The sequence below is a fragment of the Colletotrichum chrysophilum genome (genome assembly GCF_026319265.1).
Source record: "Colletotrichum chrysophilum strain AFK26 chromosome Unknown scaffold_109, whole genome shotgun sequence".
Classification (NCBI taxonomy): domain Eukaryota; kingdom Fungi; phylum Ascomycota; class Sordariomycetes; order Glomerellales; family Glomerellaceae; genus Colletotrichum; species Colletotrichum chrysophilum.
The window spans coordinates 136,358-159,567 of record NW_026517396.1 but is presented as its reverse complement, the minus strand read 5'-3'; the positions used below and the strand labels follow the sequence as shown (position 1 = coordinate 159,567).

Genomic DNA, 23,210 nt, shown 5'->3' with positions numbered 1-23,210 from the left:
TGATCACCTTAGCCTCTGAAGACTTGATCTACTACAGCCTACGACCTACGACCTACGACCACGACCCCAGTGTACTGTTTAAACGTCAATCCCCAACTTCTGTTAGCAGACCCTACTGTCGGATAGCTGACCGTAACACTATATAGCGAAGTCTTAAAGTGCGGGTTTATTTTCTATGCTCCCTATGTTAATGGTTATAGAAGACCTGGTTGCATACGGTAGAGGTTCTTCTTATTTGTTTGCGGCTGCTAACTCTGAAGTGTAGGGACGCTGCTTTATTTCTACCGCAAGCCTGCTGGTGTTAGGGAGATCTACCTGAATATTTGAGTTGATCTTAAGGAAAGTCTTGCGTAGTTAGGGAGTGCAGTGAGCCTGGTGAGGCTTGCTTTAAATCAAGGCGTCGTAATACGCGGCTTAAAAGAGTTCATCGTCAATAAGACTGTTTTGATTGACTTTGATAAATCGCATTTGGTGATGTTGGTTAACTCTGTTTTCATCCGTGTATTGAATACGTAATAAGCAGTAGACTGCACGGTTGCGGTTGATTATCTCTTCTGCACGCCCTGGGCTTCAGATGTTGAGACGCTGGTATATTTGGCGTTCTTCTCAGCGACCATAGTCCTCTGCGTATCCACAAAACAGGTCAAATCGGAGATCTTCATTGTTGTTGAGTCTGTGTCTCACTGCCTTCATCCTAGTACCACGCGTTTTATACTACGAGCATCTTAGTAAAGAATGAGCGTCTGTTCACCAAGTTGTAAAGTCTTCCACATTCGCATTTTTCTTTTCGCGCACAGCAGAGCTGACACAAAACCAAGACCACAGACTGCTCCTGGAGAGGGTGGCCTTACACCTCATCATATTCCATTGGTATTCCGTATTTAAAAGTTCACAAGGAGAACTCTGGAGAAATCAGACCAAGAAGCAATAAAGGGCAGTGTCAATTTTAGTCCTATAAAAGATACCAAACGAAGAATACTTTAGTAGCCCCTAGACATTCTGCTTCCAGGCTCGAGTCGATGCGAAGAGTAACTAGCCAGCCCGTTGTGTTGTTTGTCGCCGTCTCCCGCGTTCTGCCTGTATTCGCCAATGCATAAGACACTGATGCCACATTAGTTTGGTGTCCTTACGCAAGCGATATATTTCTTTCAGCTTTACTCTGCTGTACTATATGTCCCATATGAGGGATTTTGAGGCACCGCGGCTGGACATTTTGGTTTGGAACCAAACCTTTTAATGGCTGTTACCAGCATTCCCAACAGGAGAGAAATTCGAAGCCAGAAATTCGAAGCCGCACCAGGAAACAAGACGTTATCTCATGCTTCTCTGCAATCGAGTCGTGTAGCAAATCTCTGCCGCTTTTGAATGTGACAGCGGTGTCTGTCACAAACCATACATGTATGAAAAATAGGTAGCAGACTACGCCCATCTGGTCTATCTCGCAGCTCTATCAGCGGTGTATTCGGTTCGAATATCGTGAGTTTGTTGCGTCAACCTCTTCCCCGGCAAAGGAAGTCGCTTCATAAAGATCGCTTTCCTGATGAATCATGAAAACTTTCAGGATAATTAGCCATCAGGCCGTACAGCAATAATTCTATCATATTTGCGGGATTGCTTGATTATCAGCTAATACATCACCGCCCTGACCTCTCGAGACAACCGTCATGGCCTCCAAACCAGCCAGTAAAACATCAAAACAAAACGCCACGTCCTCTAGGGCCAAAAAGCTTGTTAAAGTAGCCCGAAGCAAAAGGAAATGCCCCCTCACGGGATTGAACCGTGGACCTTCTCATAGTTCGCAGCGATACGAGTGAGACGCTCTACCACTGAGCCAAAGGGGCATGTTGAGGATGCTGGTTGGACGGCAAATACGTGAGACATCTCCACAGTGGCTGGCGACGACGATGGTGTGGATATCAAAGTTGGCGCCGTGTGTGGATAGATGGGGGCTCGGGGCGCGGAACAAACGGGTACGGAGCGGGGCTCTGGGGCGGGAAGCTCACAACGCTGCGAACAAAGCCAGGCGACGGAGACGTCAGAGATTCATCGTCGTCGTCTATCGATATCGTCGTCTATCATCGTCTTCGTCTATCGTCATTATCCATCCTTATTGTCACTCCTGTCGTTCTCTCTATCACTACAGGTCGTAGGGGTTACTGCCCGGATAGCCATCTAACACTGCCCGGGTAGCAAAACTCTCTTCATCAATCGGACGAACCTGCAAGGACCTCATCATCAGACACTGGACACAACACGACGAGCGTAAGCGCACAATGCGGTAATGCTGTCTAATCTCTGGGTATTGAGCTGCAAATGCTATGCTGCGAGCAGTAATCATGCTGCTACCAATTCTTTCGCCATCCATGCTTGGTGAAGTAAGCAAGACCACTAAGTAAACCCAAATAATGAACTGACGCCCGTAAACCTTCGTCATAATGCATCTAGCTATGGAATTGACGTTTGAGACCAGACACTAACGTCTCAATCGATACCCAGTACTCTCGCCGCTCATGTACGTCTTCGCTTTCTTCTGTTTCGAAGCGCCGGGTTCAGGTGCTTCTCTTTTATTCCTCAACGCCGTAAACCTCGAATCGTGATCTAGAGTCGGGTTCTTCTTTTGACGCTGACACGTGGTTTTGAAGAACTTGCCGCGTTCTCATCTGTGCAGTCCGCTTGCCTTTTTCTAGAACGAGTGACGGACCGAGTAACTCGTCTCTTAGTCAAGGTGGAATCGCTGTAGCGCCTTTCGCGTTTGAGGGATGGCTTGTGAGATTCAGCATTGCGTGTACGGCGACGCGAGTAACTGCTCATCCCCTTACCTGTCTCATCGCCGTCCCTCTCCTTGGCGTCTGTCATTGGCGTTCCCTGTCGTTGGCGTCCCCTGTCGTTGGCGTCCCTGTCAAAGGCGGCGTCGGTCACAACACCATTATCCTCAGCTGCAACAGAGCTGTCCTCTGCAACACAGACGCCCCACTAGGTTCGACCGGTCTCCGAGGGCAGGGCATGTACATCAATCAGATCGATGTCGCCATCTGCGTCCAAGTTGCGCTTCGGAACTTTGACCAAGTCGAGCTTCTTGTCATCGACGTAGCACAGGTAGTATGGATCGCCGTTACTGTTGAGAAGCTCCAGAACCTTCTCGGTGCTAGCGTTCTCTGTAACCGTACGATCGTTGTACTTGCGCCAGATGTTGTCTTCGAAGTCGTGAATCCATACCCAGTAGTGCCCCGCATTCAGCTGTCCGCTGTGACATATGACCGCTTGCAAACGATATACCTGCTTTCGCGTTTGGAAAAGTGCGTCATGTTCAGTCGAGCGCGCCTTCATTTCTTCTTCACGCATGCTCTTGATTTTCTGGCGAGAATCCGCCAAAGCTCCAACAGGGGCGTCAACTTTCTCAAGCATTGAGTCTGGGGGTGAGGCGTAGGCTGGAAATACGAGTTCCTCCCCAGCAAAACTGAGCGATGTTGTAGGTTCGTCGGTCAAGACTGACTTTTCCTCTTCTGGCTTGTCGACGCGAACGAAGCCGTCGATGAACTTATCCATAAGCTCTGGGTTATCGGCAGAAGTCTTTGCGTTGTTGCTCAGTTGGTCGAGACGCTCCTGGATGACCCATCCTTTTTGCTTGAGTTTGAGGGCATCCGGGTCTCCAGCCGCATCCATGTGTTTGTCCAAGCAGAGCGTTTCGGATACTTGGACAGGGTTCATATTCTTCCGGCCGTCGTTCTTTGTTCTTTGAATGAGTACATGCAAGATCGGCGGAAGCCTCTTGATGGAGGTGAATCGCATGATGTCATGTCCGTCAGTGGTAGCGACCCGCTGGACGTTGAAGTTTCGATCAAGGCCTTGCTCAATCGTGCTGGGTCCTCCCTCTGCAGGGTACGCTGTTATCGCACGTTCCAAGATGGACTCTGCGGTAAACCTTTCTTGATTGGGCATTTTTGTGTGGTTGGCCAGTTCGACGTAGAACGTGTTCATGATTGGCTCCCACTGGATTTCGTTGGAGTCGGTCTCGGTGGGTTTGATTGCTGCTTGCAGACGGTTGATGATGCTACCCATGACTTCTTCGACGTCTTGCTGGTCGGTGCCAGAAGAACGCTTCTGGGTTTCAAGAGCTTTGAGAACTCTTTCTTCGACCGAAGGTGCGTGTGCATCAACCATCTGCACATCCTTTTCATCCGAGTCGCTTGGAGGTACAGGGTGCTCAGAGATGAATTTTACGTCCATGTTGTCCTCATGTACGGCATTCTTATCTTGGTCGGCGTCCAGACTGACCAGCGTCTGTGAGCTCACACTGCTTGCAGAGCCTGAGACAGAGTCTACAGTGATGTTGACCATGTTTGCGTCTGGTAAGGGCCCGACGTGTTCCACGGTCTTTGCGGGAGGTACTGGAGCAGGACGTGCCGGGAGTGGTGGGGGCAAAGGAAACTGTGCGCCCATAACCTCTTGCGTCTTCGGACCCTCCTCCGCGTTCGACTGCTTCTTGATCTCAATCGTGGGTAGGAGCACTGCGTTGGCAAGACGTTGCGACGGACGGATAGCTGTTTCTTTGGTTTTGTCGAGATCCTCCAATAGCTTGCTAAGTTCTTCGACGACTGAGGAAAATTAGCATGGGACTCAGGGATAATCGTTAGCTGGTAACTCACATATTCTTGCAATTACCGCTTCAGCCTGCTCGACCGGGAGTTTGTTTCCTCCAATTCGTCTCATCGTGACCTCGGACTCATCTTGACCAAGCTGGTAGTCTGCGTATCGAGCAAGCAGCGTCCTGAGAGGCACAACCGTTCTCAGGTATTGTAAAATACTGTTGAGATAGCATGTGTTACCAATGTTTTCAAGCCCAGCAGGCAGGTCAAGACGAGGCTTGGTGTTCTCTTCAGACGCTGTGGCCAACCCAGAGGTCGAGTTGATTTTCGCTGAGCTTCCCGCATCACTTCTCCAGCTTAGAACTGTCTGGTGCAGCATGTCGCTCTTTCTATCATTGGCAATGGCCTCCAAAGCGTTCAGCGCCTGGTCAATGACTGGCTTGTTCCCGGCATTGTTAGTGACCTAGGAAAGAGATGTTAGTCGCAGTAGCACGGCGGGGCTCTCTTCTCGTTCAACACACCTTAACCTCACTCATGGCGCGAATGCTATCATCTGGCCACTCCTTTTCTGTCTCAAGAATTCGATAAGCTGTGGAAATGTCCATCGGCCCAGTGGTCTGGAGTAGAATCCTGTCGCTGGATCTATGGCGCCCGATGACTTGCATCATCTCTCGCGCGAAATCGGCTTGGGAGGGAGAGTGCTCAATCTTCCTATTGTATGCAGAAATAACCTCGTCATCAGACGCAGTGTACTGCAGGCTGAAGAACGAGTATGCCTGTTGCTGGAGCTCATCCACTGCTCCATTATTCCCACTGGGCGTCCTCTCCACCAGCGTGAGCTCCTGCACTGCCTGTGTTTGAAACTCATCGTCAGCATGTTCCTGGGCAATGTCGCGAAGTGCCGCCACATAGTCTGCTCGACGTTGCTCGCATAAGACAGACTGCCGTTTGTAGGCGTAGACGATGAGGGCCCTGTCGAAGTCTGGCAACACGCCGAGTATTCGATGAGCCTCGAGAGCTGTCGAAGTGGTTTTGTTCCGTGGATAGTCAAAGCATTGCAACTCCTTTGAAAGACGGTTTCCAGCAGCAGCTCGTGATTCACCTGTCCTTCCACTGCGAACGATCAGGCTCTCTGTTTCAGCCTGCATGTCCTCGATGAACGCCCGAAGAGTGCTAATCTTTGTTGGTGTGCCAGGCGTACCAGACTCCAACTTGGGTGGGATAAAGTAAGGCTCCGGGACCTCGTCCTTTTCGAGCGTCTCCTCCGAAAACTGAATCGCCCTGAAAATAACATAACATTCTTCTCCGAACACGACATGGAACCGCTTGTTACGTTGCGAAATGTTGCGGGGATTCGGTTTGTCTAGTAAATCTCGCAGGTATGTGTTGAGAGTGGAGGGCGCGCTAGTACACCAGTCGTCTCTGGCGTCTGCGAAGCGGTCCGGGGACTCCTTCCGAGCATTTGCCAAGTTGTCGAGAATTCGTTGCTGATCGGTCAGGAGCTGAACCCATTCCCGCTTCAGACGAGGACGCGATATCTCGGCTGTAACCTGGAATGTACAACGAGGGGCCGAGCACGCAAAGTGCTCTACGGCGATGAGAGACTCTTTGATCAGAGGGTGGTACTCGGAGGTGTAGTCCTGGTGCTGAGATGGCTGTCGGACATTGACCAGATGATGCAGATAAAAGTCTGTGTCTTCTAGGGGAAAGTGGAGGGGTGCGGGCTGGCAGAGTTGAACCAGTTGGTCAGGGTCCCAAGCTCTCCTGATGAGGAAATGGAAGTCGCATGTAGTGCAGACGCAGGAGAGAACACCAGGATTCGCGGCGTCGGCGGTACTCTGGTTGCCAACAAGGACGAGTGTGTGGGATGCACCCTTGCGGCTGCAACGGGCATTCGGATCCCATTGGATATTAGTGAATGAGCCGACGTCGAGCTCAGAGTTGAGAAGGTCGTGAACCCATCTGGGGGCGAGACGGCCTGCCGGGCGGTTAGTCCAACTGAAGCCTATCCAATTTCTCGGATGTCATGGAGAACACCGACAACCCGAGAGGCGCACCAACAGACATACCCGACTTGCCAACCATCCCCTCCTTGACCTGTGGCGCGCGGCCCTCCCAGTGCTGCGTCATGGGCGGCGAATCTGGGGGAGACATGATGGCGTGGCTGTCTGTCGCGACCATATTGCCGTCAGGACAGCTCCCAGCGTCTTTGTAACTCTGTTGTAGTGGCCTAATCCCGTTGTCCGTAACGATGGTCTCGGTCGTGTCGGATTTTCTTGAGATGTGCTCGCCTTGATCGGTTCGTTCGTTCGTTCGTGGAGGAGGGGTTGATCACAGCGGGTCACTACGCACCAGGTGAGGTCAGTACCCAGAAACAGCGAGCGACCATTGGCAGGCGCGCGATGCGAGAGTGAGAAAACATACATGACTCAACAGTGCCCTGTTCTATTGATATGTGTCGTGTTGTCGTGTGTGGTGACAGGTCGTCGCCGGCTAGGTACAAACGAAGCGGTTGTCCGTTTGCTGTCGAGAAGCGGGCGACAGCAGCGGCGACAAGAGGTGGACGCTGCTTTCTAAAGCACCGCAAGGGACAGACAGATGGAGGTCGTAAAGGCGGGTATCTAAATGCAAGGACAAACACCACATGCCCTGGGAGAAGTTGAAAATGTCGAAAGCTGTCCCATCGGCACCATTACGACAGCTTTCATGCACTGCGTCAAGGACAGGGAATGGCAGGCCTTAAGCTACCTTACCTATGCGCCGGCTTCTAGAAGGTGGCACCTTCCTCCAATAACCTGGTGAGGCAAAGGTGGGCAGTGGCGGGGGACCGAGACGTGGACAGGCTGACGCAGTGCAGTTGGCAGCCTCGCACAGCACACTGGGCGCCGGGGCAGTTTTAGAGCGGCCCGTGGGTACGTTAGCGCTGGTGCAGCTGGATGTTTAGGTACCTAGCAGAGGTACCGCCTAGAGCTAGGTCGGCATCTGTTATCGCTATCTGATTGATGCAGGGCCAACCTTGTTCCCCTCTCCCCCAGGCCACCTATTTTTCCTGTGCTAGAGCGACTACTCTTCCTATGTGCCCGCCATTATCGTTACTGCTCTCGTTGCTACTGTTGTTGCTATTATCGCTGTCTACTTATCGTCGTCGTCCTTATAAAAGTCACCTAGTACACAGGAAATGTAGTCGCCCAGACACAGGAAAACTAGCCGATCTTCTCTCCCCAATTGGTGGGGAGGATCTTTAAGGTGCGCCGCGATGTTCCGTGTAGTTAGAATCACATGGAATGCAAGGATGTGGCATCAGAGGGGACCGACAGACGAGAAGATACCACGTGATGAAACACGTGACAGAAGCTCATATCCTCTGTGAATGCGTGCCTGGCTTAGTCACCCAAGCTCGAGCTGAGCCAATGCAGAGCTATTGACAATCTTGAGAAGAAGACAGCTGCATTTCCTGCCAAATTCTTAAACACTTTGCGAAAAATTGAAAACTAGAACGTACAAGTACTTGGGATGTATACGGAAGCAATTGATGCCTTGCGCCTCCTGCCGACTTTCACCGAGCTTGGCTGTTCTCTATTTGCTCTAAAAGTTGACCATCCCCTGCTATATGATTGGCTCCTCACCGAACCAGACCACGTGACTGTCCCGCCGGAAGCTCCACATCGTCCGTGGAGCTTCAACCCGACCTCAAACTTCCGCAACATCCCTCACCAATCCTTCGTTTCTTCCAATTGAACCTCTGGCCCGCGGAGTGCCCCCGAATCCACCATGGCCGGCGACCACGACGACACGTACCATCCCAAGGATGCCATCAAGACCGCCATTAAGTCCAGCGTCGCTCTTGGCGGTGCTGGTTTCTTCTTGGCCGCCATCACCAACGCCCTTCAGAAGCAGAATGTCGGCGCCATGTCCGTCTTCACCCGCAGCGGAGGCATCATTGCCGTCATGAGTACGTTTAACGAACATGCGAGGGATGCGCGGGGGGGTTTAAATGGGAACGTGTGTGGGCTGACGGAGACACTCGAACAGCTCTCGGCGGCGGCGCGTACGGCTTCACCCAGACTGCCATGGCCAACCTGAGGGAAAAGGACGATGCGTGGAACAGCGCAACCGCCGGTTTCTTCGCCGGTTCTATCCTTGGATTGACGAGTACGGACACTTGCCCTAGGCGATAAACGCTGCATTTGGATTATGGTAGTCATACTTACGCTGCACCACAGCCAAGAGAATGCCCATCGTGCTTGGCCTCGGCGCCGGCTTCGCCGCCTGGCAGGGAGTCTTCGCCCTCACCGGAGGACGCCTCTGGATCAACCGGGCCGACAGACCAGACGAGGAGGAGTTTGACAGCAAGATGGCCATGCGCGCGGCTAGGCGACGCCCGATTGAGGAGACGATTGCAGAGATTGGCGAGGGCAGAGGTGCGCAACCCAACACCCCGTCCATCCGCCCGGAGGCTGACACGATACAGGAATCCGCCCACCCGGCTACGAGGAGCGCAGACGCGAAAGGCTCAAGGAGAAGTACGGAGTCGAGATCAACCCCGTCAAGGCGACAGTCGAGTAAAGAAGAAAAAAACCTACCCCACCATTACCACCACCACAACGAAACCACCAAACCCGCCAAAGCGAGGCATGCTCTTTTTTCTTCCCCGTTTGTACATACACAGGCCCGCGAGAGAAAAACTGTGGGCACGAGAAGAGGAGTCTCATCGGCTAGAGGAATGGAAACTGTATTATTTGTTCCAATGCTCTCTCTGAGCTTTTCGCTGCGCGTAACCTCTCCGCGTGATGTGTGCTTGTCTCTAACGACGCACCCGCCCGATTGCGTCACAACAAATGGTATGTTACTAACAGCACTGCTTTCGCCGATCCCTCGTATGATGACACTCTAGCTTCAGAGGCTGTTTATGAGTTTTTCATGATTCGAAACATCACCGTTCTATCATTTGTCTGATTTACCTTGTGGTTACCTGATTTACTCGCTCTTTACGTCTCTTCGCGGTTGCTAACTACGTCAAGCCAGGTCCTCTGCGAAGCCAAATGCCATGGTGTGCACGCGGGTGCTTGTCTCCCATCACGATGTAAGCCTCCCCCACTGCACTACTGCTTCCCCTCTCTCCATGATGATAGAATAGCTTCAGAGGCTGTTTATGATCAGATATGATTCGACCCATCACCGTTCTATCATTTGTCTGATTTGGATTTCTCACCCCGGCCATGACTGCATCTCTTTGCATTCATCTGTAGCTAACAGCATCGGCCCAGACCTTCCCCAACCGGACAATCGTAGCCCCCGGCAAGTTCTGTCGATATCACCGTAATGTAAGCCAGTTTTCGTCTCTTATGTTGCTCCCTTCCATGATGATACATTAGCTTCAGAGGCTGTTTATGAAAATCTTTCATGATTCGACCTTTCACCGTTCTATCATTTGTCTGATCCCAATCACGAACCACACTCTTCTCTGCCAACTCGGCTTAGTACATTTGCTAACTGTTGGTTCCAAGACTCTCAAGTTGACATATGTCTCGACACCCACGTCACCCGATAGCCTCGCCATTAACGGTACGTAATTCCTCTTCAATACCGTGCCGCCTTGCCCACCCTCAACATGACGAATCCTAGCTTTCAGAGGCTGTTTATGAAATCTTTTCATGATTCGACCCATCACCGTTCTATCATTTTTCTGACCCTGTCCTTCTTCAAAACGCTTGACATACCATCTCGTGGGAAGCAATGACTGACCACCCAACAGACCCCTGATCTCTCCACCGACCACGTCCCTGTGTGATCCTCACCCCAGTAGATGTAAGTTTCTTTGTGCCCATTAGGCGTCTTTGCCCTCCTCCATTTCATGATGAGACTCAGCTTCAGAGGCTGTTTATGAACCCCATGATTCAAACATCACCGTTCTATCTTTTTTGTCTGACACTTACCCCCCGCGCACTATTGTCACATATCCTTCCGAGTGCCGTCAGCAGCTAACCATGTTGCTCAGGTCTCTCTTGTGCCCTGGCCATTCTCGTCGCGTCGCCAGCGTGGCGTGTTCTAGTTGTACTCGTAAGTCAAGTCCACGATCTCCTCCCTACCGCTCCTTCATGATGAGACTCAGCTTCAGAGGCTGTTTATGATTACATCAACATGATTCGAATCATCACCGTTCTATCACTTTCTGATACCCTACCAACTCCCCAAATTACTTGCGCAATGGTTTTGTTTGACATCGTCCGACTAACTCTTGGGCCAAGACTTCTTCACCTCTTACCGCCGATGACTGTCTCGTCTCGTTCTCTCCTCGGACCTGCATGACAAGCAAGCATCGTTACGCCTACTCATGACGGTACGTTCTCTCCATCCTCGTCTCGACCCCATCTTCATGATGATACTCAGCTTCAGAGGCTGTTTATGACAACACATGATTTGACCAATCATCGTTCTATCTTTACATCTGACACCATTCCTCGCATTCCCGTTCTCACACCTGAAATACTTGTCACACCTCGGTTCACTAACACCCTACCTCTGAACCCAGGTGCACCCCTCACTGAATAAAATCGACAGGAAAAAACAAAAGGAAAAAAGAAAAGAAAAAGAGACCCACGCAAAAACAAAATTTAAAAAAATACGCCCTTGCGCTACCGCGGGTCAGCGTCGAACCAAGTGCGCCTGGAGGGATACCAGAGCTCCCCTGTCGAACCAGGTATTATGTTGTGCTGGTGCTTTTACCACTCGGCCATCCGGGGGGATGACCGTGCCGTATGTGAACTGGTTGACGGCTGCTGCCCTCGACGGAGGCTAAGTATCTTTGTCTGCTGCCTAGAGTATGTTTAAGGTGGAACGAGACAAAACGGGAAGGAACCCAAGGGTTGGCACTGCCTTTTTGGGAGGGTTCCGTGAGCTGTGAAAGTTTCCCGGGTTCAGCTGCAATCAAGGGACCTGAGCTGGGCCAACGGCTTCGTAAGGCACCTAGGCAAACACGAAATAGCTTTCCAGCTTTCCACAATCGAAAGATGCTTAGAACGCCAATTGATTGAATCTTATATCTTCTTGGGGTGCATTTTGTCTACACATGGCTCTACGTAGCTATTCCGTAGGCCGCAAACCAGCCAGTATCATTACACTTCCCATAATTCCCCTGAACGCCGAGCAACCCAAAGCAAAATCATGTCCGCCTCATTGATCAAATCCAACCTTTACAAGGTCTTGACGGACTGGAAGAAGGGGTTCGCAAGCAGCTTCTCGTCCGCCATGACCAACCCCTTCAGCTTGGACACCATCTCCTCCTTGCTCATGGACCCCGCGGCAACCTCCTCCTTCCACTTGAGCAGGATCTCCTTGAGCATCGCGCTGCCCTCCTCCATGTCCGTCTTGCTGTACTTCAGCCCGAGGTCCTCGTGCTTCGAAGTGAAGTCTTCGAGCTCGTCGGCCTTGCGCTTCGCCATGCGCACGACCTTGTCGGGGAAGCGGACCAGCTCAGCGACATGGATACCGAAGCTCTGATCGCAGACGCCGTCTTCCACCTTGTACAGGAGCGTAACCTCACGCTTGGTGTTCTCGCCTCCCTCGTTGCCGCCGCTGATGTGTGCTGCAACGTGAAGGTTGTGGACTTCTGGGTGCTCGTCAGCCAGCGCCGTCAGCTCGTGGAAATGCGTCGCGAACATGGCGAAGCATCCAATCTCCTTGACGATGTGCTCTGAAATGGCCCACGCGAGGCCGAAGCCGTCGTATGTCGATGTACCACGTCCCAACTCATCAATGATGATGAGAGACTCGGCTGTTGCCGACTTGAGAATGTTTGCCGTCTCCAACATCTCAGCCATGAAGGTCGAGACACCCTTCAGCTGTGAATCGCTGGCACCCACGCGCGCCAGGATCGAGTCGAAGATGGTCAGCTCAGCTTCGGAGCATGGCACAAAGCATCCGATCTGCGCCATAAGTGCAATGACGCCGATCTGGCGGATGTAGGTCGACTTTCCGCCCATGTTGGGACCAGTGATGATGAGGAAAGAGGACTTGTCTCTGGTTAATGAGACGTCGTTGGTGATGAACTGGACATCGTCTTGCATCTCCAGACACGGGTGTCGGGCTTCCTTGAGAATGGTCTGACCTTGGCCACGGGCGTGGATCGTTGGGCGGACGTACTCGGATGGGGCGTGAACGGAGCAATGTGCAAAAGAGACAATCACATCAAGATTGGCAAGCACGCCGGCAAGCTTTTCCAGAACCGGACAGTAAGACGCCGCAACACCCACAACCTCGTTCACCAGACTGCTCTGGGTGCGGTTGTAGTTTTGAGAAAGCTGATCAAACTCGCGACGGAGGCTTTGCAGGGTCTTAGTGGTGAAGTAGACTCCGTTCTTCTGGGTTGAGCATTCCTGGTAACCCGACTTGTTGCGGATCGCTCCGGCTTCTTGTCTGGTAAGACGCATGCAGTAGCCGTGGACTTTGTGGTTCTCGAGGAAGATCTTCTTGCCCACCTCTTGCTTCAGGTCGCGAGCCGAATCGGAGAACTCCTGGTCAATATCGCGCTTAAGCTTGTCGAGCTTCTTTCTAATGATGCGAAGACTGTCGTCGAACTCGGGCTTGATGATGTACTCGTGGTTGTCCAACGCGTCCAAGTCGACCGTTGTCTCAACCATCTCTGCAAGCTTCACGAGACTATCGGAGAGTTCGCGCAGAGGGATTGTGTAGGCTTCGTCGAGAGGGTCCTTGTACTGCTCGTCCATGACGCCCTCGAAAGTGCCCAGGAAACCAGGGAGGCGAATGACAACCTGGTATGCGCGGACCACGTCCTCGAGATTCGCCTTGCCTCTCTGGAAACGCTTGGCCAGGCGGTACAGATCGGGAACGGAACGAAGGTGCTCCTCTTGCATGGTCTGTCTCAGCTCCGTGTCGTTCACAAAGGCCTCGACCAGTTGCTGGCGCTTGGTAATCTCCTCTTTGCTCATGAGCGGCTGCTTCAGCCACTGAGACAGCAGTCTGCTACCAACAGGAGTCTTGCAGTGGTTCAACAAGCCGTACAAGCTCATTGTCTTGGCACCATCACGGGCGCCGGGCATCAGGTTGAGAGCCTTCAAAGCCGCCGCATCCAGCTTCATATACTGGGAGAGGTCGTGCTGGTAAAGCTGGTACTGCCCAAAGTTGGAAGGGTCATGGAGCACGCCAAGGTACTTGATAAGTGCCGCGGCGGAGCCCATCGCCAGCTTGAGGTCTGTCTGAGGGAGCAGGGTAGTAGCCCGCTCGTCCTTGAGAAGACGCGCCAAGTCCTGCTCAATGTCCTTAGTGCCAAACTCGCCACCGGATCGCTCCGAGATCGCCACGCCGCAGTTGACGATGATTTGCTTCAGCTTCGTCAAATCCGGGTCCTTGGCCTTGTCGGCCTTGTCCGTCTGGATCAGGCACTCCCTGACACCCAGCTGGATGAGGAGAGCCTCGAAGTTAGAGAACAAATCGTTGTCGAGGAACTCGCTGACGCCCAGCTCTCGCACGCTTGCGTCTGCGAAACAGACTCCCACGCTCCTTGCCTCAGATGCTTTCGTAGAGATCTTGACGGCTAGAATCATGGGTGCGTTCTCGATCTGTCCACCCAAGTCCTCCTCGACATCCTGCAGGTTGCCGGGCGACGCCTGCTTGACGACCTTCCAGTTCATGCGGCCGCCGGTGCTCTCCCATATCTCTATCCTCTTTCCAAGCTTGAAAAGAGCTTCTCGAAGAAACTGTCGGAATACCGTGACCGTCATTGTCACGGAGGCGAGTCCGGTCTTGTCATCTCGGCCGAGTGTCCTCACGACGGACGTGGTCTTGTATACCTGCACAAAGTCAGTACTGCAGGCGGCTTGCTACGGTACGGTCCAACATACTGTGCGGGCAATGAAGTTGGCATCTTCGCCGTGTGCGGTGTACCAATCACCTCGGTCGAAAATGCGGACGGTGTCTTCGTGGACGGTTGGGAGGGACTTGAAGAAGCGGATGAAGCCGTGCTCGTCGTCGACCTGGTGACGTATTAGCCAATTGAACGGGGAAATATGCAATTGTAGTACAAACCTTCAATTCAGGCCTGGAAGACATCTTGGTATATAGTAGAACGCTCAAAAAAGACAAGTGAGAATGAGAAGAACGTTGTGGGTGAAATGAGTGTAACCGGCGAGTATCACCCTCACGAGTGCAGCTTGCTTTAGGTACCTTACGCGGGTGTTAAAGTGGTTTCCCGGGAGCGCGTCTTCGATTGCCATTTCGCGTCGCGACAGCGCTAGTCCTCCTTGGGCTAGGCATGTCTGACCGCCTCAGTGTTTCTGCCGCAGCTGGGAATCCTGACCAGTAGTCTAGCCCCATTCTGGTTAAGCGTTGAAAGCTCTCTACTGGTGCTGATTTTGAGATTCGAGAATTGTTCATGACTATTCAACGTTCTAACAGGCAGATCGACCTCAACAGCTGAGTCTCAATTTCAGCTCCAGCACATTTCATCGTCTTTAATTCAGGCTCAATTTTATCCACTTCGCATAAGAAACGTCAAGCAAGCCCATCAGCGTGCATGCTCTGCAGAACGCTGCACCTAAGAGCACGAACTCAGTGTCTCCGTGCAGCACCGTCGTCCGCCCCGCCATTCCCCACAAACGGCTTAGCGTCTCTCTCCAAAGGTGCAGCTGCGCATCGGCTCCAGGTCAACCATCGCAAACCATCGCCGAAATTTCCAAAAAGTCCCCCACTTCGCACCCCAAACTTTGCACTCGTCACCAGCCTCACAACCACAAGGATGGCTTCCACGGCTGCAGACCCTGTCACCCAGCCGGCCGTAGACCTCGAGATGGCCGACAGCAACCAAGAAACCACATCCGCCGTCCCTGTGACCGCCAATGGCGACAACGGTGCCGCAGCATCAAGTAGCGGGGCACCCGAATCCGAAGCTCAACCTGCCTCCAAAACCGCCGCTGAGAACGACAACGACGCCTCCCCCGCCGTCGCCGAAGAAGAACCCAAACTCTCCAAGAACCAACTCCGCAAACTGAAACGCAAACAAGCATTTGAGGAAGGCCGCGAGGACCGCAAGCGCAAGCGCAAAGAAAAGCGCCACGACCGCCAGGCCGCCCGCCGCGACCAGATCGCCGCCATCGTCGCGGACGCCGAGGCCAAGGGTCTCGACCGCTCGCAGATCATCATCCCCCCGAAGCGCAAGACCCCCAAGGTCCCCGCCGTTCAGACGCCCGTCACCCTCATCCTCGACTGCGACTTTGAGAGCTACATGCTCGACAAGGAGCTCGTCAGCCTCGCGAGCCAGATCACGCGCTGCTACTCCGACAACCGCCAGGCGCGCTACCGCGTGCACCTGTACGTCAGCTCGTACGGTGGAAAGCTCAAGGAGCGCTTCGACACGACCCTGGGCGGGCAGCATAACGGCTGGAAGGGCGTGAAGCTCGTCGAGAGCAACTTTGTGGAGGCGGCGAAGGATGCGGATGAGTTGATGGCAGGTCAGAAGGGCGGCGAGGTGATTGAGGTGCTCAAGGGCGAGGGCAAGGAGAAGCCTGCTGTTATGAGGGATGTGTACGACAATGCGCCGACCCCCGACCACGAGCCGGAACCGGTGGACGAGTTGAAGAACATCGTCTATCTCTCTGCCGATTCCCCGAATACGATCGACCGCCTTGAGCCTGGTGTAAGCTACGTTATCGGCGGACTCGTCGACCGCAACCGCGAGAAGGGTCTCTGCCACCGCCGCGCGAGGGAGCTGGGGATCAAGACAGCAAAGCTGCCTATTGGGGAGTACATGAACATCTCCAGTAGAAGGGTGCTTGCTACAAATCATGTGGTGGAGATCATGCTCAAGTGGCTGGAGACCGGCGACTGGGCCGAGGCGTTCCTGAGCGTTATCCCCAAGCGCAAGGAGGCACATCTCAAGGGCGAGGGTGGCAGCGCGAGCGGGACACCGACGGCAGAGGTCGAGGACAGTAGGTTCGAGGAGGAAGACGACGAAGACTTGGATGAGCAGCAGACCATTACGGAGAATGTTGCGGTGCCCGAGCCAGCAGAGGCAAAGGGCGAGGAGGCCAAGACGGCCGAGAGTGCCTCATAGCCTGCATTTGACAGGTGATAATTAGATCCAATAATACCCCAGTTGCTGTGCCAAGACAAGAACACCGACCCCGGTACCGAGTTTGCCCATCATACAAGTCATGTCGAATATGCGCTCAGAATTCCATCGAGTCGTCTTCCCTCTCCCTCTTGACCTTGCTATCCCTCTCGTCCTTCATCAACCCAATCACAAAGGACCGGAATTGCTCCACGTACGGCTTCAAGCTCGTCTTCTCCCAGTCCTGCACACTCTTTTGCGCCCCGTCGCCCTCCTCCTCTCCCTTCCACGCATCAATCTCTGCCAACAAGCCTTGCACCGTTGGCACGCTCAGGGGATCGAAATACTCGAGGTTCTTGGTGTCGATGGGTACACACACCCTGCCGGTGCCGGGGTGCACGACGAACGGCGACTTGAGCAAATGGTTCAGCTTCTTGCTGACCTCGATATCGAGGCGTGGGTACGTGTACTCGAGGAGAATGTCCTGCTTTGCGTCCAGAAGCCCCCTCGCGTCAAACTTCTTGCCAGCGCTCGTCTTAGCGACGGCGTCGATGTCGGCCCACTTATTGATGGAAGACCGGCCGGGGGAGGCGTCCCACTTCTTGCGGAGGTTGTCGATGAGCGTCTTGTCCGGAAGGAGCTGTAGCAGGCGCTCTGCGCGTTCGTTAGAGGCCCAGGGGTCCTGGTTTTCGAGGACGTCTTCTTGGAAGTGTGGCATAAGCGTGTCCAAGCTTCGTCTGCAGCACCAGTTTAGTGTTTCGCTTTGGGACAAAGAGTGAGGGATGCTTACTGGACATGGGGATGTAATGGCCGCCACAGGTTGACCTTCTTTCCACTTTGCGCTCCACCTTTGATGACCTCGAGATACCCTGCGATCGACCGCCTCATCTGGTCGCCCATCGTTCTGGCCTTCTTGTCGCAAACCCACGCGTGGGCACCTCTTCGTCCAGAGTAAACCCACATGATGTGCTTGAAACCAAAGTCGTCCCGCAGGGCAACGTCAACCACCTTAATCGCCATAGTGATGAACTGCCAGCACTTGATGCAAATGTTGGCCTTGTCGCAGCACGTTCTAATGTCGTCGTAATCCGTCAAATCGATATCGAAGCAGAGTTCCTTGGCGAGGGGCTTGAAGGCGCTGGCGTTGCGGAGGGTCTTGCGGTCACGGGGGTTGGTGCTGTAGACGGGGCCGATTTCGAAACGGGAGGGCATGAGGCGGAGGACGTCTTTGCGGAGGCTGCAGCACGTTAGGGTGGGTTCTTCAGCATTGCAATGAAGTCCACGCTTACAGGTCATGTGTCGCAAAAGATTGGTATCGTAGGTATGCGTCGTTCTGCAGTGTGAAGGCGAACTCTCTGTGGCCAAAGTCGTTCGTCGGGGAGGGGCTGTGGTTGAGCCACTGGAAGAGGTATCGCCAGGGAAACAAGCGCTGGTAGAAGCTGCGCATGATTTCGGGGTCGGAAGCCTTCATGTGTGCGATATCTCTGCCTCGCACGTCAGGATGGAGCCAAGAAGTTTTGACTGCAGAACTCACGTTGGAGAGGGGGGCGTGAGGATCTCAGGAGAACTCTCAGGAGTTTCTTGCGGTTTTGAGCTGGGAAACTCGTCGTCTGAGTCCGCATCGTCGAACAGGTCCTCCAACTTGATATCCTTCTTTTGCTCGGGAGCAGAGGCCTCGGGGGCAGAGACCTCGGGGGCAGCAGCCTCAGCCATGGCAACGTCGCCGTCAGTCGCCTGGCTGTCGGCATTGGGCGGGACAGGAGAGTCGGCCATTGTCTCGTCGGGAACCGCTGTGGGAGAATTGGCTTCTGGCGATACAGAATGAGGCATATCTGAGTTTGGGGTTGTGTGTTTGTGTGTCTGGCGACTCGCTCGAAAGTGCAACCGTCAATCGTCGCCGGTGGTGGGTTGCCGGGGCCTTGAGTGCGGGCGGGTTGAATGATTCAATGTCGCGTCTCAGACGCGTTGTTCGCGTTAATTGTCCATGGACCCCTGTCTCATGCTTAGTCATCTCCTGCACGTCCTTGCAGGGAGCTGGCGTCATGGGCAAGGGCATGGGCCTAGGCATCCCAGCTGAAGCTATGTCCAACATCTGCTTTCCCTACCTACCTTGATGTTGAATTCGTATACCATCCTTTGAGTCGCTTCAGAACCCAAGGTTTTGATTGATCTTGACTAATATTAGCAATGGGATACCCCGTCCTTCGCATGGCGCTCACCGCGCTCGCGGTTCTTCTCGCCCAGCGCCAACTAGCAGCACAAGCACGCAGAAGAGACAAGCGCCTCTCACACTCGGATGAGCGTGTGCTCATCATCGGAGCTTCGAGCGGCGTCGGTCGCGCCGTAGCAAAGCAGTATGCCGCCCGCGGAGCACGGATCTGCGTTGTCGCTCGCCGCGCAGACGAGATCACCACCCTGGCCAAGGAGTGCGGGGACAAGTGCATATGGCAAGTCGCAGACTTCAGCAATGTTGAGGACCTTGTCAGTCTAAGGAACCGGCTTGAGAAGGAATGGCAGGGCCTGGATACGCTACACATTTGCGCGGGGGTATCGGCTTTGCAACCCGTCATGGCCCTCACCGGTGTCAAGTCCGCGGAGGAGGATGCCGAGGCCGTTGGGATTCAAGCGGCAGTCAATATCGCGGGGCGTGCTATCAAAGGCAACTTTGATGGGCCTCTGGCTTCCGCGCTGACATTTGTAAGAGTCCAAGGAGCCACGCACGGCTTTGCTTGGCTATATGACTGACAAACTCGCAGATTCCCATGTTGACGAGAACGTCAAAATCTCCCTCGATACTCCTTGTCTCATCAGTTGCCGCCGTCATCCCCGCGCCGACAAGAGCTCTCTATGCCGCAACCAAGGCTTCTTCTCTCCTGCTGTTCCAGTCATTGGCCATCGAGCATCCGAAGATCGCCTTCACTTTCATCCTGCCCGCCACCATTGAAGGAAACTTCCGAGCGTCCGCAGTGGATTCGGGCCCCGTGAGGGAAGAAGACCCCAACAAGCACGGGTTGAAGATCGACTACGTCGCTGAAAGATGTATCGACTCGGTCGACCGTGGTGTGACGGGCAACGTAGTGCTCCCGAAGATGCCGTATGCTATCGCGCAGTATCTGTACCTTCTCCGGCCTTCTTTCATCGAGGGTCGGGCTCGTAAGAAGTACAACTTTGAGGCGTAGGAAGCGGACTGGGTTCTGAATCAACAAGTACTACAGGCGAATTCTTCCTGTACACTTGGATGTCATGCCATGGGCAGGCCCATGACTCGATGATCGTAATGTCAAATATTCCATACCGTATACGTTTCCGTACTTGGCAGCATGAATGTCAGTAGCAGACCATCATCCCAGCTAGTGCACTGTCGTCAAGCTGACTGCGAAGAACAGCCCAGTCGTTCGCTGCTCGGCATTCGTTCACTCAAGTCATTGAAACCAGATACAAGTTACTGCTTCATTATTCGTACATCACTACCCTGGTCAATCCAACAAATATTATCCAACAGTAGCACACGCCCTATGGCGTCCTATGACGCATTCACATCCTTTCAGCCTTACGACCCCTTCGGCGTCCAATCATTATATAACACAGGCATCTCCTGTCGCTCAGATCTGCGCTCTCAAAAACCGGCCGATGATGGGCGGAATAGGGTTCCCTTCTGTCTTCTTGAGCTTGACATCTGCAACGAAGTCTGGAAGATACCCGCCAAACATGATGTCAATGTCGCTATCTCGCCTCCAAGCACAGAAACGTCCATATTCCACCATGAGCTCTGGGAGCAAACGGAACGTCGCGCATCGGTATGCTAGCTCGACATGTCGCTCCACAGGGCGGTCACGTTGGAACAGCGCTTCTCCCTTGCAGTACGATGCGAGCGTGTCGTGAAACAGCCATGCCATGTTGTATCTGTCCGCGAAGAGCATCAGTTGGACAAGCTTCAATTGGTAGAGCTCGGCCTCGACACGAAGTATCGACATGCCGAACACCGGGATTTTCTCCATATTCTGGAGATGAGGCTGAACACATTCGCGCCAATATCTGACTGTTTGACTTCTTCCCTCGGCGTTGTCGGCTGTCGGAGCGGTCGCTGCTGCGCTTTTCTGACTCATCTGCAGCTCATAGTTGCCGTAATCCCGAAGTCTTATCTCCTCGGCAGATGTGCTTATGCTCCAAGGCATCGTTTGGAACTTCTCGGGAGGAACGGCCGCTGGAGTCACATTTCCCACACGAACGCTGTCATTTTTGACACATGTGTGCGACAGCATTGTGATAGGGTGACGTGCGGCTGGGGCGCAGTGCTTTTGGAGCAGTCTTCGAGGGATGAAAGGGACTTTGCCTGTGTAAAGGAATTGTGTCATGAGACCGACGACATCAGGATGGTCCATTAATCGGAGCTTCTTAGCCCCGTGACCATTCTTTTGGCGCTGGAGCGTCTCTCGAAAGCAGGCGCAATCCGGGTTGGCAAGTAGGATGTTCGCATGAATCGAGATTTTTCTTCCCTGAGGGCCGACGATGAAATCGACCATTGTACTGCCAAAGTAGCTTTGAAATTTTAGTAACTTAACAGTAAGCGTGATGATGCGGGTGGGACATACTCAAAGACGGCTAGTCTTGGCCCTTCTGCAGGCGTGGTCTCGACCGTGGATGCAGGAGGTATGACAGGTAAAGGCCTTGGGCGTAAGGTGGCTGCGATTGCTTCCATTCTGGAAACATCATTGCGGAGGCTGTGGCCGCCTGTGGCGATAACGTTCATTATAACATCTCCCACAGATGTGTTGTTCACAATTGCCAGTTCTCGCGGCAGCTGGCTACTGATATCCTTCATCATCTCGTCTTCAGCTCTTCCTGCCATCTTATGTTTCTCGGGACCAGAGCCTTGAATGCCAGTTCGAAATGCTTCTGGGGGATCTTGCAGCTGTCAGCTTTTATCAGTGCAAGGATAGAAAAAGAAGCAACTTACTCCTCTTAGGTTTGTTCGTTGTTGTTCGCTGCGGCAGTCTGCGGCAAACTGTTGACTGTGAATCGATTGTTTCCGATGTGAACAATCGAAGTGAGTGTTGTGCGAGGGAAGAAAAAGGATACGAGCAGAATCTGACGAGGTGAGGTGAAGAAAGGTGAATCCTCACTTTGCTCCTGCCCCCTTTGTATGTGACCATGCATCGCACCTTCCTCAAATTATTTTTCAGTTCAGTACGTAAGTATTCTCTTTCGCATGCGTCAGACTCATCCATTGCTTCCAATCGCTTGCACAAATAACCTTTTGTTATTTCAATCACCATCTATCAGTCTATGAGATGAGTTTAAGTACCTAAGCTATCTCCTGCAAACTTTGAACTGAGAATTGAGAATACGCAGCGTCGTCCTGTAGTTGTTACAGTAGATTTGGAAATCTGAGTACCCCCCTCGCTGAAAGTTCACTTTGAAGACAAAACTTATACTTGCTGTTGAGGAAGCATCTCGAACTGATTCCTTCGCATCTCATTTTAACCAGTGAGTCGACATGTTGATCGGATTATGACTTCTCTTTCTGTTGAAGGTGAAAACCTCAGACTAGGTAATCCACTATATCTGGACTGCAAATTTATTCACGATTTCGACTTTTGTCACTCAATACACACGTACCCCTTGGAAACTTTGATACTTCAATTCGAGAGGCTCTACGGTCATTACCGTGATGTCGACGCCAGATGAGTCTCCATCCCTAAGTTGCGAGCCATGACGAACAGAAACTCCACAGGCACCAACAACACGTACAGAATATGTGCATCGCCTTCCGCATCTCATGCAGCGACGTTGGAAAGGCAGCCGAACTGGCCAACCGGATCGCATCCAATTACCTACACCCGTCAGATAATCATGTCCACCGGTCAGCCAAACCCCTGGCTAGGTCCAGTCCGAGCATGCGCCCAGTATGTAGTCACGGAGGTGGAGCACGAAAAAGGAGCTTTTACCCGTTTGGCTCGTTGCATACAAATTTGGGTTCGTTATTGCATATGTCGTCTAGATAAAGTAGAGATCATCTTGGGAGGACCCGGCTTGCCGCTCGGGTGGCTCAAACGACATGTCATTCTTGACATTTGCAGGGGCTTGGCGCTCAGCCTGCAGGGAATGCAACGTGTAAGCAGTACGACGTTGTCTTCGTGACGGGCGATGAGGAGCATGCGACAGCCTGACTCCACGGAAACGCATGTGAAATCAATAACTGGGGTATCTCAGAAACTTGAAGTCAGATCTTACACCGCAGATTCAAGGTGTTGGTCGTAATAGGCAGATGGTCCATATCGTTGCAATTTCGATGCGAAGCAGCGTTGTCAACAGTCATCCCAAGAACAACATCACCGATTGCAGGTGTTGCTGATGCAGAGGCATCGTGCCATCATAGCATCATGCAAATCCCCGCTCGCCCACCAACAAGGATCCCCGCATCTCCTCTATCTTCACCTGTAGGCTGCAGACGACGTGAGCCATATCGCAGCGTTGCGACTGCAACCAACTCCTGCTGTGCGACCAGAGATTCATAGGACGATGGCTCTTCTCCATATCTGCGGCTTTGCCCCGCCTCC

At 53.0% G+C, this 23,210-nt stretch overlaps 7 protein-coding genes and 1 non-coding gene across 8 annotated transcripts; 3 read left to right on the top strand and 5 right to left on the bottom strand.

The window, feature by feature from the left end:
• Positions 1-1,757: 1,757 nt before the first annotated feature.
• On the bottom strand, positions 1,758-1,841 carry COL26b_010347. Its single transcript has one exon. It is a non-coding gene; the product is annotated as a tRNA-Thr (tRNA).
• A 1,132-nt stretch (positions 1,842-2,973) lies between these two features.
• COL26b_010346 (uncharacterized protein) lies at positions 2,974-6,740 on the bottom strand (the record flags this gene model as incomplete). The annotated part of the gene is made up of 4 exons (XM_053183052.1): positions 2,974-4,595; positions 4,647-5,049; positions 5,108-6,564; positions 6,656-6,740. The coding sequence occupies 4 exons, from the start codon at positions 6,738-6,740 to the stop codon at positions 2,974-2,976; spliced, it is 3,567 nt and encodes a 1,188-aa protein (XP_053033038.1).
• Positions 6,741-8,357: 1,617 nt separating this feature from the next.
• COL26b_010345 (uncharacterized protein) lies at positions 8,358-9,152 on the top strand (the record flags this gene model as incomplete). Its single annotated transcript, XM_053183051.1, has 4 exons — positions 8,358-8,538; positions 8,619-8,738; positions 8,810-9,007; positions 9,058-9,152. 4 exons carry the CDS (start codon positions 8,358-8,360, stop codon positions 9,150-9,152), a joined length of 594 nt encoding a protein of 197 aa, XP_053033037.1.
• A 2,627-nt stretch (positions 9,153-11,779) lies between these two features.
• MSH2 (MutS-like protein) lies at positions 11,780-14,654 on the bottom strand (the record flags this gene model as incomplete). The annotated part of the gene is made up of 3 exons (XM_053183050.1): positions 11,780-14,395; positions 14,447-14,578; positions 14,631-14,654. 3 exons carry the CDS (start codon positions 14,652-14,654, stop codon positions 11,780-11,782), a joined length of 2,772 nt encoding a protein of 923 aa, XP_053033036.1.
• Positions 14,655-15,339: 685 nt separating this feature from the next.
• On the top strand, positions 15,340-16,653 carry COL26b_010343 (uncharacterized protein; the record flags this gene model as incomplete). The annotated part of the gene is made up of 1 exon (XM_053183049.1): positions 15,340-16,653. The coding sequence occupies one exon, from the start codon at positions 15,340-15,342 to the stop codon at positions 16,651-16,653; it is 1,314 nt and encodes a 437-aa protein (XP_053033035.1).
• A 115-nt stretch (positions 16,654-16,768) lies between these two features.
• COL26b_010342 (uncharacterized protein) lies at positions 16,769-18,423 on the bottom strand (the record flags this gene model as incomplete). The annotated part of the gene is made up of 4 exons (XM_053183048.1): positions 16,769-17,387; positions 17,441-17,887; positions 17,940-18,134; positions 18,185-18,423. The coding sequence occupies 4 exons, from the start codon at positions 18,421-18,423 to the stop codon at positions 16,769-16,771; spliced, it is 1,500 nt and encodes a 499-aa protein (XP_053033034.1).
• Positions 18,424-18,837: 414 nt separating this feature from the next.
• COL26b_010341 (uncharacterized protein) lies at positions 18,838-19,829 on the top strand (the record flags this gene model as incomplete). The annotated part of the gene is made up of 2 exons (XM_053183047.1): positions 18,838-19,347; positions 19,407-19,829. The coding sequence occupies 2 exons, from the start codon at positions 18,838-18,840 to the stop codon at positions 19,827-19,829; spliced, it is 933 nt and encodes a 310-aa protein (XP_053033033.1).
• A 423-nt stretch (positions 19,830-20,252) lies between these two features.
• Positions 20,253-20,825, bottom strand: COL26b_010340 (uncharacterized protein; the record flags this gene model as incomplete). Its single annotated transcript, XM_053183046.1, has 2 exons — positions 20,253-20,651; positions 20,691-20,825. The coding sequence occupies 2 exons, from the start codon at positions 20,823-20,825 to the stop codon at positions 20,253-20,255; spliced, it is 534 nt and encodes a 177-aa protein (XP_053033032.1).
• Between the last annotated feature and the right edge of the window lie 2,385 nt (positions 20,826-23,210).